Source organism: Myzus persicae, unplaced genomic scaffold (genome assembly GCF_001856785.1).
Source record: "Myzus persicae strain clone G006 unplaced genomic scaffold, MPER_G0061.0, whole genome shotgun sequence".
NCBI classification, from domain to species: domain Eukaryota; kingdom Metazoa; phylum Arthropoda; class Insecta; order Hemiptera; family Aphididae; genus Myzus; species Myzus persicae.
The window spans coordinates 82,997-97,809 of NW_019103825.1; the positions used below are offsets into that span (position 1 = coordinate 82,997).

Consider the following 14,813-nt stretch of genomic DNA (forward strand, 5'->3'; position numbering starts at 1 on the left):
GTTAAGTTAACCCTGTATATTAATTCTTACCTAATGGTGAATCGTTAATAGGTAAATCCAATGGTGACGAACTACTAACATCCACAAATTCAATTGACTCATTTAAAAATGGATGTTCAGGGCCATCTAATGGAGTCTTGGGTGAATTTATAGCTAGAAATAAACCAGGTTAAATTATTAAAAATTCAATAAATATAAGTATATTTAGTACACGAAGTATACTTTATAACAGTAAGTTAAACAATTATACAAAAATCATAAGTGGTATCAAATATCCTAGTATACCAATCTCATATTTAGTTATTTCTAAATATTTAATACCATTATGATAGTAATACACACTTATAATGTAGGTAACAAGTTTTATTAACGCAACTATTATTTAAGGTCAAAACAGACGACTGGCGTTCAGCGTATTCGCTGTTCGTGTAATAAAATAACCAAGTAAACATAATAATACATACATGGTAATGAAACGGTAGGCAATGAACCCTTCTTCAGTCGAAAAGTTCCACAACTGTAGTTGGAACTATTGAAATGTTTGGTACATATCAAGTATGTTTTCCTCACATCCGACTTGGAAAGAGCCTCCAATTTTACGTTTCCAGTTCTTGAAACCCAAGTGGCAAAGTCATTGTCTTCCGTAGGAAAAACATGTTTTTTAACCGAATTACCACTTTCACAGCCCAACACACAGCATTTGTTGGATGGCATAATTCAAAAATTATGTAACAACAAAATATAATATTGAAAATGCAAAGAAATTTGGTAAAACTTGGTAAAAACGTGAAAATCGCAAGAGAAGTCAAAACTCGAGAACGCGGTGGAGCAAAATGCGATGTTTTGATATTTCACTTTTATGAGGTTATAAAATTCTTCTGTCATGGAGTAAACGAACATAAATGCTAAATTTTAGTCAGTTGTTCCATGAGATACGACCCTAGCGTAGCGATTGTTTCTCTTCTGAACTAATATCAAAGTCATCGAATTCACAGCTATAAGTTGACTAGGCCTGGTCAAGACGTCAAGTGTACCTCGTCATTGAGTAAGACACTGTAGTGTATGTATTGAATTTGAATTTATTGATAAATCATTTCATAATAAAAACGATCCTGAGCGAAGACAGCATGTCAACCTTTAATACTAAGTGTATTTTATGATAAATATTGTGTATTGCTACTTTTTTTATAGCTATTTTCAGTTATCTTACAATTGGTACCTACTACCTAATATGGTAGGATGAATATTAATTTTTACCGAAAACATTGCATTTGTTATATTATTGATATTATTTATTTTAATAATATTATATTATATTTATATCATTATTATTGTTATTAAATTTTGAGTCAATAATGACTTACCTTAAAACGGTGTTGATAGGTTAGTTGTATAAATATTTAATTGTTTAAAATTAATCTGGAAATGACATTATCAACATAAAATATAACAGCATAGGTAAGTAAAAGTTTCAAGTACTCATAAGTCATAATTAATATTTCTTTGTGTGCAGTTTTCGATATTTTTATCGAAATCTCGTATAATAGAAACAATTTTCTACAAGAAATTGCCCTGAACATTGTTAATCGAAGCATTTTTTCTCTGCTTCAAAGATGATGTCAGACACAAAAATAATACAAACACGTATAATATCATTGTGAAATCAATACATTCATGGTTCCGCTCGGAATCTAAAATACGAAAAAATTACCTTATATATTAAGTTTGACAACGATTCTACTAGCCGTAAAAAAAGCGTCGAACAACAATAGCGATTGCAATGATAACGGTTCGAAGGTATTTTCGGAAAATATTCTAACAAATACACACATCGAAATTGGCACGTGTGTTGAAATGACAAGTTCCGACGCGAAAAATTCGTTCAAAATCTAACCGTCTACGTTTCAGCAGCAATCGTCATATAGATGCACTTTGACTTGAAGCCGGAAATAATGTTATACTGTTTGTGTATCCGACTATACTATATGTTTCTATTAAATTATAATTTATATATAATATAATATTATTGTTTTTTTAATATTAAATGCCTTATTTCCTAAAGTTTCCGTATTCATATCTATAATATACATTATTAATATAAATTATTTAAAACGCACATAGTCACCTATTCACTTGTAGGTATAATTTCTCATTTTTATAAGTTCTTCGGATGGGTATTTAATATAATATGGTTCCAATATTTATAGCGTGGGGGCGCCAACCGTATTGCACACGCTGTATTGTTGTATACGACGCGTTTTAATGGGAACGTCGAACGGCTTCGTAAAATGTCGTAAAACAAGTTCACACAAGCTTTCGATGGAAGTTATACGCACATACGATTCAGTTATGATGCCTGGGCTCGGGGTACAAACCCTTTGTCTTTCATTAACGAGATTTAGTTTTACAGTCTCGGGTATAACCGTGTCATGTCGGTTTATTAAATTAATTTTCCTATTTTACATTTTCCGTTTTACTGCGAGCGTGGAATCGATCGGTCAACCTGTGGCAATATATTATTATCAAATAAAATTATTGTAATTTTTATAGTCACAGTATCGAATCACCCTATGCAGTACATTATTATTCCCTAAAGGACACGTTAGACTCGGCGGTGCAGGACCGACAACGTGCACAATCTATTTATCAAAAAAATCTATGTTTAGTAGTAATAACTAATTACACCGTTTTTACTAAAGAGCGCTAAAAATATAGTATAAACTTATAATAATTTATTTAATGCTAATTTTACAATAGTTTGATCATCATAATATTTTACAGAAGTATATATTAAACTTCAGAGAAAAAAAACCAAGTGAGGCTGTATGGTACACCCGTCGCTTCAACCCAACCTACAATATGGCACTGACAATAATTCAATGAAATATAGTTAATAAAATAAAATATATATATTTAATATATTTATTTAATAATTTTTTAACAACGATATGAAAACAATATTTTGCGTGATTATAAAAATAATACTGTTGTGAATCGGTGCAGCCATGTTTTTACGTTACGTATTCAATATCAATTTTCACAACCAATCACAAAAATGGTACGTACATCATAATATAATGTGCGAGCTATAGTTATTTTTATGAATTTTGAAAATAAATGTTTGTCATTATGATGCCGAATAGAAACTGAGATCTAGTGAGTGTTAACTTTCTTTTATGAGTAACTTATCGTTCAGAAGACTGATGGCTTAACATGATGCGTTACACGTCAAGAAATCTCATAATGTTTAATGTAAAAGTAATATTCAGTCAAAAGTTCTACTTCGTACCTAATAATAATAATAAATTTCAGTTACATGTATTAGTCGTATATTATTCATAATGAATAGTTAAGTTGGTTAAAATGTGTATTTGTTACAGCCAAAATGTTTAAGATACATTATGGATAGAGCTCAGATGTAAATGACCAAAATTTCACTAAAATAATATGCTATTAAAAATGTCAAAATATGCAAGTATATGCCTTTAAATAATATATCAAATATACCTATTTTTCAACAAATATATGCAAAAAAAGATATTAATTTTAATTCAAAATAAATTATAAACTCTATAAAATTAGAACTAAATATTATATATATTTTAAACAATTACACTGGATAATAGTAATTCACTATTCAGAATAATTTTTGTTTAGTAAATGAGTTTAAAACAAATTTATTGCAAAATACATAATGGAAAATAAAATACTATAAATATAAATGTATAAATTGTATAAACATGTTACCTATAGGTTAAATCATTTAAATATCAAAATTACATTGTATGACAATGATTTTGGATTTATATTCAAATTTGAAAAACCTTCGACGATTTGACAGTATGTTTTTGTAAACTTAAAATAACCTCTCCACGTCTACAGAGTTGGCCGATGTTTTTATAGAATTAATTTATACGACCATTCCGCATAAAATCAGTGAAACAACGAAAATTTGAACTATTTCAACACATCAAAAGTAAGATTTTAATTATAAAAAATATTTGGTTTAGTTTTTGGTTTCAGTGTACGTTAGCAACTTAAAAGGTATCGAATAGCCCGATCGATAGTTAATCAATGATTGATTTGATAAAGTCGAAGGGCTAAAGACAAACAAAGCAAATTAATTAATTAAAAACAATCAATATGCATGTAAAAATGAAAGTTTGTCTGTTTGTATGTATGTCCTTTATGCCTGCCTAAATAGTTGGACCAATTTTTGATGAAATATTTTGTGTGTGTTGAGTGGTTCCCTGGATGATTTAGATTCACAAGTGGAGCCGGTGTGATAGGAATACAATACCCTAGAATATTCATAACGCCCGGGGGTATGATTTTTCTAAGTTAATAGTACGCCCCCGGTACAATTTTTCTAGGATATTCATACCCTCCAAAATTTTATACCGGGGGTACAAATATCCTAGGATAATTACACCTCCATGGTATGCAAAACCTAGGAAATGTACAACCCCGGTATAATATTCCTAGGATATTTAAATCTCCCAAAATTTCTCACCAGGGGATACGAATATTCTAGGAATTTTATACCCCCAGTATGATAATCCTAGGATATTAATACCTCCCAAAATATCATACCGGGGGGAGGTATTATGATTCTAGGATATTTGTACGGGGGGTACTATTAATCTAGGACAATTATACCCCTGGGGGGTAGAATATCCGGGGGTATGATTTGCCTGTTACAAATAATTTGTAGAAATAATTATTTTTTTTTGTTTATTCGTTGTTTTTGGTTAATCTAAGCATGCATCAAATCGAATTTTCACATATTGCTTATCAAGGTTGCCGAGTGGAACTTATAGCCACTCATTGGCGTGTCCACGGTTAAAATTATAATAAAACATATGGAGTTGGCATTTTTAATGGGCAACAAAAGTGCACGGGATCAGCTAGTATGATATAAAATTTGACCATAGCAGGTGAAATTAATTGCGACTAGTATCAAATAAATACTCACTAGGGAACCTCAATTCATGCAGAATACAATTATTATTCAGGAATCAAATTGTAAAATAAAAATGTATAATGTGTAACATTTATACAGATTTTATATAATATATCTAAGTGCTAAACATTAATTAGTTGTCATGTAGGAGTATATGTAATTTGCACAAAAAATTGAAAATTTGAAACAAAACTTTCCAAAAATCAATTCAGGTATTTTACAACACGACCACTAATAATATTATACTTAACAATTTGCATTATTCATAGTTTGAATAGGTATTTCATATAAACTTGAAAAATGTTTTATTTGATTGTATTATACTTTCCAAGACGAGTAAAATGTTGAGAAAACTAACTATCAATTTCTTGCACAAAATCAAAATATACTCTTGATACTTATACTTTATGTGAGGGATACCACACAGGACCTAGCCAATTATAGAAGCTTCCACACAATTCAAATCAATTATCACACCTTTGATTTCCATCTCCACATACGGTGATCATACAAATCGTAGAAAAAAATAAATTATAATACACATTCACTCACTTTTAATTATCTTCGCATCCTCTAATTAAACTCCAATTATATCGTAAACCATTTAGATAAATTAACTCTACTATTCATAGACAAATTATAGGAAGACGGCTACTTCAACGAGACAATCAAGCCATAATACCTTTAAACAGTCCTCGAATTGGAAATTATTAAGTAGAGTAGCTCTATACAACAATATTTAAAAATTGAGTTTCAAGCCCAAAATTATTTAACACAAACCCATTGGAGTGCCATTCCTAAGTTGTGTATACTATATTTCTGCTTTTTTATGGCATGTTATCAGCTTTATTACATTCCAAATATAAATTATAATATATAATATTATTTAATTAGGTAACAAGTCAGTGAATAAGGATTCATATTTTATATTCACATTATTGTATTATTATTTTAAATTTAAAATTGTGTAGCCGGTAAGACAGACCTAAGTTCCGGTGACGGTGTTATGATTACGACTAATTATGTATTTTGCGAAAACGCCAAAATCATCGCACATGATGATCAGTAATTGATTAAATATTAATAACGCACAAATGGTTATACACTGTGAATTATTGGTGAATATTAAATAAATAAGTTACTCAAAGATTTTTAGGATGAATTCGGTGGAAATTCACACAATGGTTATAAAATACATACCTTTTATACTGTAGCGAATATTCGAATTTAATACCGTGAGCGTTTTACCCCGTCTGTGAGATCGGCAAGTACATTTTTTTTTCATTTGACAGAAAGTATAGAATATTTCAAAAAGTTTCAGAGTTTTAAAGTTTAAAAAAAAAAATAACTTAAAATTATTACTTTGCTAAGTGCAGGTATATCGTTGCCACGTAAATACATCACTTTCGTACATATAGGAAGCGCTGCAGTATACCGTGTTTCCGGTGGCTCAAGTCGAGTGTGGTCCCGGCTGGCACACAAGTGCAAAAAAAAAGAGAAAAAATTTCTAAACTGTTTGGGCACAAATCTTAAACTACTCCGTGAACAATAGTAGAGTTGAACACGCGTTTGTAATATTCTATACCTATACATCTTATATAATAATCATTGTGTACACTTTACGTGTTCGTATGTATAGGACATTCTACGCAATAATGGACACACCCACACACGTACACGTGCAGAGTTTAAACGGGTTTTTATCTTCACTCCGAGTAATAGTCCTCCAATTTATATTTTCGAACAATATACGTCGTAGGTATACATAGCAGTGACTGCACACAAGTAGTATCCACAGCAAGAACTCCTTTTGGTCCTAATCATTTTCCAACTATTTTCGTTTGATGTCCAACCAGTATGGTCATGTCTCATTGTCTCCTTGCAACTATGAGACCATTTTATCCACCATACAGCAGTAATATTATATTTAAATATATTTATTGCAATATTGACCCTGTGGCTACTATAATAAATCTCACGAGATCGTTTGACGTCATCTTAAAGATCGAAGCGTCATAGATTTTCGTTGATTACTATAATTATTTATCAGTTTATCACAAACAAAAATAGCGCACCACATGTTCTTATACGCTTCCGAACTTTTCGAATCGAGCTAATGGCCTACGATATGGTTTTCCTCAGACGACATGCACAAAAGAAGCATCAGCGATCAGCTAGTCTAATGTTACTATGCACACGTAAATAATTTATTAATTTTAATTGTGTATATTTATTCATCATTTAAATATGTATTATTTCATATATTTAGTATTCACATGTGAAAAGCAATAGTATATCTTCTACTTTTATAAAAATAATATTTGCTTGCTAACAACCAGCATGATTTGTAATTATTTTTCACGGTCGTCGGTCGGCCACACACACACCAAAAACACATATTTGTGTTTCATATAAAAACGAGTGGTATCCGGGGTAGATATTATTATTTAAAGCTACTGGTCGTCGTCCATCAAATATTAGTTAGACTTACTAATATTAGTAAAATGGCCTAGTTCGTTAACTGTCCCGGAGCCCTTTTTAACCTAGCTACATCACTGTAAAGTAAGCAAACGTGTTTCTGGGGTCACTGATAATATTATTACTATGGTATGTGGTACTCCTCTAAGATTCTCAAACTTTTTATGGTACAACTCAATTTGAAAAGTTTTTAAATATTGGTGCCCTACAACATATACTAATGACCCACTTTTTTTGTTTCATTGTTGATCACTATATATTAACGATAATTGTTTGTAAGGCAGCGTTGCAGTTGTCATACGTCACTGGTATAGGTACTCGTAAAGTCGTAACCACAGCGGATAATGATAAAACAATTCAATAATCACATGGGAACCAAACTGCATTTATAGTTTATAAACAAAATAGTAGATGTACAATTATATAGTTATACGGAGAATATTGTATCATATAGGTGCATATATATACATGGTATAACAATTTGATTTTATAGTTATCAAATATAAAATGTTTTATACTAGAAAAAATTATATACAAATATTTCAAAACTTTCTTTAGCCCACTAACTATATAACTGCGACCCTCTTTTGAGTCATGACCAGTGTTGGGAATAGGTGACTTAATTTTTAGCAGAATAAATATTTTATCCACATAAAGATAGAGATAAATTGTAAAATATGAAAATATATAATTTTTCACTATTGATGTTTAACTGTACTATTTTCATAACCAACACAACTACAGAATTCAGTACCCTTATAATTGAGCAGAGAGATCTGGATGAAAAATAAATATAAAATAGGTATTAATAATAATTAGTGTTGTATAATATAAGAATAGAATGATATATTACAGCTAGCGACTATCTACTACAAATCAAGTCTTATTTTCAAGGTGGAAATAATAGTAAAACTTTCATTTAAAAAATGTCAACAGTTTATTTATATTTATCTAGATGAGATAAAGATAAATTGTTATTTATTTAGATAAAATTATCTAGATAATCCCAATACTGGTCATGACCCATAGTTTGGGAATCTCTATACGTTGTTATTTATAAGCGAATACCTACAAGATATTGGACATCATCGTGTGCGAGTGACGTTCGCGTTATTATTACGTCACGTACACGTGAGTATATTATTATACTAGGTATAAAGTCGGCACCAAACAGAAATTTTAATTTCGATCTATAAACATACCACCGATTTTCTCATCGTTTTCCCGTCGCTCCAACAGCAGTAGTAGTATTATACGTAATTTTAGTCACCATAAATCTCACGCGTTCGTTTGGCGTCGTCTAACTAAGGTCGAAGCGCCATAGATTTCATCGATAAATAAAATTTATCGTAGACAATCATATCGCACTGCATCTGAACTTTCGAATCAAGCTGATGGTCAGCGATATGGTTTTCCTAGGGCGACACGCGCCAAAGTATATCGACTCCAGCAAGTTTCGCATAATCTGATGTGTTATTAGAACCGGAGCTTTACCCCAAAAAAAAAGACGTGTTTATTCTATTATGACATGTGAAAACGACATTGTCCTTAGAACGCGAACGGGTTTTCCGAGCCGCTGACGATATTATTCTAATAATAAAAATATCGATTAGCCACGCGATATTGGACACCACCGTGTGCAAGTGACGTTCGCGTTATTATTACGTCACGTACACGTGACTCACCAAGCTGAAATTTTAATTTTGGTCAAGACCACAGATCGATTCATTGATAGATTGATTTATTGTTATTGCCATGACTTTTTCTTTTTAAAATTATACCCGAGAAAAGTCTATAATTCTACTGAAAATTATATTTATTTGATGGATATATAAAATGGGCCAACCAGCACAGGTGACATTAAAACACAAATATATATATTTGGTTAGACTGCTGCATTGATTTTACTGCGAATAATGTGTGTTTGAATGCTACCTTGATTACCTACAATACATCATGATTTAAGCTTTACATTTTGTTCATAATATTATGTGTGGAGAGTGCGTTTCTTGAATTCAATACAATTTTTATTAGTTTGTAAGAAGATAGACTATTCCTAGAAAATAAAGAAGAAAGTTGAAACAAATTTTACAAAAATGATGATAAACTAAATATTAGTGTACTGATACATTTTTCTTAATACATGTAGGTATTAACTTTTTATTTTTATTAACCGTGTTTTACTTTTTGTTTTGAAACTTTATAAAACGATCACTTTCCGATGACAGTTTTTAAAATGTATGGTGAAATATTATTTTAATCGGTTTTATGCGTTTGTTTGAATAATATAATTCAGGATGCGTATTACTCGTTGTAAAGTACTCAAATGGGTCGAATACGTTTTCCGAATAACATTTTTCATGTATTTTATATACTATAATTTAGGTAGGTACTCGGAATACGAGAAAAAAATTATTTTTTACGAGTCTATAGTCATTGCAATGTATTTATATTCTTGACTAGACAACGTGAAGCAAAAATAAGTATGCCCGTGTGTGTAGTTGAACGTAATATTAACATCATGTGTATTATTTCTACGAACAGAGCGTATGAACTCATACAGTTATACCTATATGGGCTATGAAATAGAGAAATAGAAACGAATTCAGCGTTCGATGTACGAGGATAATAAAGCATAAGAATATACGATCGAGAATTTTGATCGTTCAAACTATAACATATTATATATATATATATATACATTTGTGAAGCTTTAGAGTATAATAATAATATGAAGAAAAGTCTCAAATCCAATTTAGTTCATAAAAAAAAAAAAAAAACAAAATAAGAATACAGTAGCCTAAAAAAGACAGATTTGTCGGCGAAAAATGAACATTCTCGTTGTTGATCTGGACTTGATCGGTACCTACCTATATCGAAACTTTGAAAGCGTAACAATTCGTTTCGAATATTTCCATTTTATACGAATAAATATGAAATAATATTATATATGAATATATCCAACAGTTTCTTCCGTCTGACAAATCTACAATTGCAATTGGACGGGTCAATTTTTGGGAGTTAAAAACTAACCAACCTCGATTCGTTGATTTCATTGTTTTTCTCTAGTTTCATTATAATATGCAAAAGGATCGACGATTTTGGGGTCTTCGTTGTTTGTGTGAAATTAATTTGTCATTTCCTTTTTTCAAACGTATTTTTCGTGAGAGTAATTTATTAAATAAACTATTGTTAGCATAAATTAAAAGTTCCAAAAATAAAGTTTTAAGAAAATAAAATAATACGAAAGCGTGGTCGTACGCTCAATCTGTGGAAACGCTCGGAGTGTACGTATGGGCCGACGTTGCTAGCTACCGGATGGGTGACCAACCGGTTCTTAGCAACACATACACAAACACGTGTTACAATCCTACCAATATAATAACCTACTAAACCTATACAAAAAACTCCCTACCGTACCACCCCACACCCAATGACCTATGTTTTCGCGGGCCCCCTAATAATAAAAAAAAAAATAATAATATGAAGAAGAAAATCTTTATAAAGTTCAATTTAAATAAATTGCATTCAGATATCAACTTTTCAGAGATAATCTACTTGTTTGTATTTTCGTCGTCGTATAACTAATAATAACAAATATTTATTTCATTAATATACATAAGTCGCTGTTTAATCTGCCAAACTGGATAATTCGGACTGCAGGATACTACGTACATAATATTCTAAGGACCTAATCACACATCTGTGTGTTATATGAATTAAGCTGCAGCTTAATTTCACTTATTTTTGATTAAAATCTTACTGCCTGATTTATCTAGAACATGTGGTTTATATTTTATAATTGTATAACACTTTTTAATACAAAATAAAATCGTATAATGATCGTGGTAAATTAAAATTAAAAGGCAATCAATAAAATATGAATATAATTTTGTTTTTGATTTATCATAATTGATATGATTTTTATAAAATTATTTAGTTATTATACAATGAATGCGCTACAAAAAATACATGAATAAAGTAAAAAAAATTTTTATATATGTAACTAAATTGAATGAAATAATAAGTTAAAGATAAAATCAGTATGTTGAATAATATATTTAGTATATGTAATATATTATATATATAAATAAATAATTATATTCAAAGATTATGAACTTACATCTACGTTTGAGATAGGGCTTTCTTCATTTTAGTCTTTATGTCTAAGCGAATCTTCTAGGCATCTACTAGTATTCATAATAATATGTGATTTGTAGTTGTGAATGTACTCTTCTTATAGAAGGAATGTTCAAAAAGTTTTGAAAATTTACCCTCGATAGACTGGAGATTAGACACATATATAGTAGGTATATGTATCTATAATAGTACTTCAAAAAGGTCATTTTTGGAATTTTCAATCAGAAACTTTTTGTATTATTTAGTAGTTTAATTTTTAAAATAAAATGTTAATAAAACAATGTAGTTGTATTTTACAAAAACAAGTATTGACATCTATATTTTTTTTTATCTTGCACAGTTTCTATTTATTATATTTTATCAAGTCTAAAAATATAATTTAGTATGTTATTTAATAAATATTTCTTTATTAACGTTGACAATTTAAAGACGCTTCGTTAACACACCAATTGTGTATTAGTCTACATTCGTTTTTTGAACCCGAATGACTCACCAATGTCTTGAAACAGTTAAAACTAATATAAAATAATCCATAACAAAATATAATATGCTATATGTATGTCCAACACTTCAGTACACATTACACACTCCTTATAATAGATACTACTTGACTTTTCCCAGCTTTAAATAAATAATTTAATATGATATACGATTAATGAATGAGAGCACTAAAACGTTTAATGAAACAAACATATTATTGGTTAATATTTCTAAGATTGGATTTCTTTATATGAAATAATTCTAAAAATCATTGAATATTACGTTTTATATTACTAAACATATTATATTCAAATGAATATTTCATTACCTTAAGAAAACTCTATTGTACATTTGTACCTAAATACGATTATAGTCTTCATCATGCATAAATATAATAAATATTAAATGTCATTGTAATATATTTTGAATATGTTTTATATTTTCTAAATTCTTAGGTGGATTCCAAGCGCCACCCTAAGTGTATTTTTTCGGTCTTACAAAAATACAACATAGGCAATTTGCGTTCATTGTAAAATATTAGAATATCAAAATGCTAACAACTCACATAAAAAAATAAACATCAATAAAACCTACATGATGCCCTAGATAATATATTTTTTACCTTTAAATCGATAATACGTCAATTCTCTATAGTATTGACGCTATCAACACAAAATTGGTTCTAATAGGAACTCAAATTTGATATGTTGTAGATATGGAAAAGTAGGTTTGGAAAACAGTAACAACATAACATATGTAAGTGTAGCATCCTACTAAAAAAACCATATCCGATGTAAACATAAAATAATATCATACTTTGAAGGTATGATTTTTAAGCCACATTCTAAAAATGAAAACCATAAATAAGCAAAATATTACTATTTAAATCTAAGTATTGATAAAAAATTGTTTACAAAAAAATACATTAAAAAAATACCCTTATCTGAACAAACTAAATGTCTGCTTAATAGAGTTAGATTTATTATTTTATTTTTATTTATTTATATAGTTTATAAGGGTTAATTCACTCTTGCAGAACCATCATAAATTAAATTACATCTGCTAAATGTTAATTTATTGTGTTACAAAACACACGCGGGTGAGACGTCCTCTCAAAACTAAAAACTTGTATTGTAATAAAATATTTCCCTGGCTTATCAATTCTTAGAATATTGAGGAAAAATAATACCCACAAAGTAGGTAGAATTACTTAATAATTACATTGGAATATAAGATGCGGTTTTTTTTTTTTATTGTTAATAAGTTAATATTTAACTATAGTTTATAGTTTATAAGACAGACATTGTGTTTATCCATACACCTGTAAAATAAAATGGAGGGATAAATATTTTAAAAACAAATATATATAAAGGTTATTGTCCAGCGCCTTCCAGGTGATATTTAACTTGTTATTTATTTTTGAAAAAAATAAATGTTTATTGTCAATGATAAATTCGTTGAAACGGTTTTTTTTTTGTTTTTGGTTAACTGCAAAGTTTTTCTTTGGGGAAACTTGAGTAAATATCATTCTACGTCCGTTGGGGCTTATAATAACTTTTCGGTACGTGCTCAAGTTTCTTATGAAGCATTTCAGCTTCTCTTTCTATCCTTGGCTCAGTTATCAACAAATCGCAATGTTCCGTCGGTGAAAAATATGTCACTACATTATGACAGTATTATTCAAGTGTCTTAGAACTAAGAAAAAAAGAAAAACCAATGTATGAAATAAACTATCTATACCTAGTTGTATGTCCATATTATTATATATAGTAATGATGGAGAATTGTATTGTTAACAATAAAAAATATTAACATCAAAGCTTTACGAAAAGAAAATATTTGCAATACATTTAGATATCTACATACAGTTAATATTGTAAAACAATAAATTGAAACTAATTATTACATTTAACGCAACATCAACAAAAACTAATTCGATTGAAATCTAAATTTAACAGTTATTACAAACAATGTAAATAATAATGTTGTAATTCAGACATAGTTAAATAGTATGTTCTACTTAATGGCCTATAGCAAAAATATTTCTTCTAAATGAAAACATACTCATATAGCATTATGACAAAAATAATTATTACTGAAATAAAAATTTGGATAATCATGTTTTTTAAATATTGTATTAACTATTAAGACATTTGAAGTAAAATAAATTATTGATTAGATTAATTAAATGTGTATAAAAAAAAAAAAATACTGAGAAACAACGTTTTTAAATTATTTTTTTATTACTTCCAATGAATCTTTTGATTGCTAATTAAGATTGAAGGTTTGTATAAACTTTTAGTAAGCTACAGTATTTTAAACATTAATTATTTACAACAGAAACACAATAATGTTTTGAGAAGTGAATTAAATATTCTCCATTAATGATATCTCTTGACATTATGACAAACTTTGCTCTGTGTATGATTCAAAGTTAAATTAGTGCAATAAAACTGTCAACATTTTTATAAATAAATTTAATATTAATATGTATTAAGTATAAGACATATAAGTCATCATATGGTCACAGAAAAGATACTGTATTAAATTAGTACCTATACAAGTTATGTGAATATTTCAGCAAATATCACAAACTAAATCACTGATATCCAGGAAATATATTCTAGTTGATAGTTATTATTTTATTTTTATTTATAATTAAATAATAAAACTAAATAAATAGAACATATTTTCAGGACAAAATATTTTTTAGCGATTTAATTCAATTTAATTATTTTCATACATAAATATTT

At 28.9% G+C, this 14,813-nt stretch overlaps 2 protein-coding genes across 2 annotated transcripts in view; both read right to left on the reverse strand.

Moving 5' to 3' along the window:
• LOC111035358 (ankyrin repeat and death domain-containing protein 1A-like) overlaps nucleotides 1-14,813 on the reverse strand; it is an 86,918-nt gene that overhangs the window by 65,833 nt on the left and 6,272 nt on the right. The window lies entirely within an intron of this gene.
• Nucleotides 7-1,201, reverse strand: LOC111035359 (THAP domain-containing protein 6-like). The gene is made up of 2 exons (XM_022316944.1): nucleotides 465-1,201; nucleotides 7-153 (listed from the first exon to the last, which is right to left on the reverse strand). The coding sequence occupies exons 1-2, from the start codon at nucleotides 712-714 to the stop codon at nucleotides 20-22; spliced, it is 384 nt and encodes a 127-aa protein (XP_022172636.1). The 5' UTR covers nucleotides 715-1,201; the 3' UTR covers nucleotides 7-19.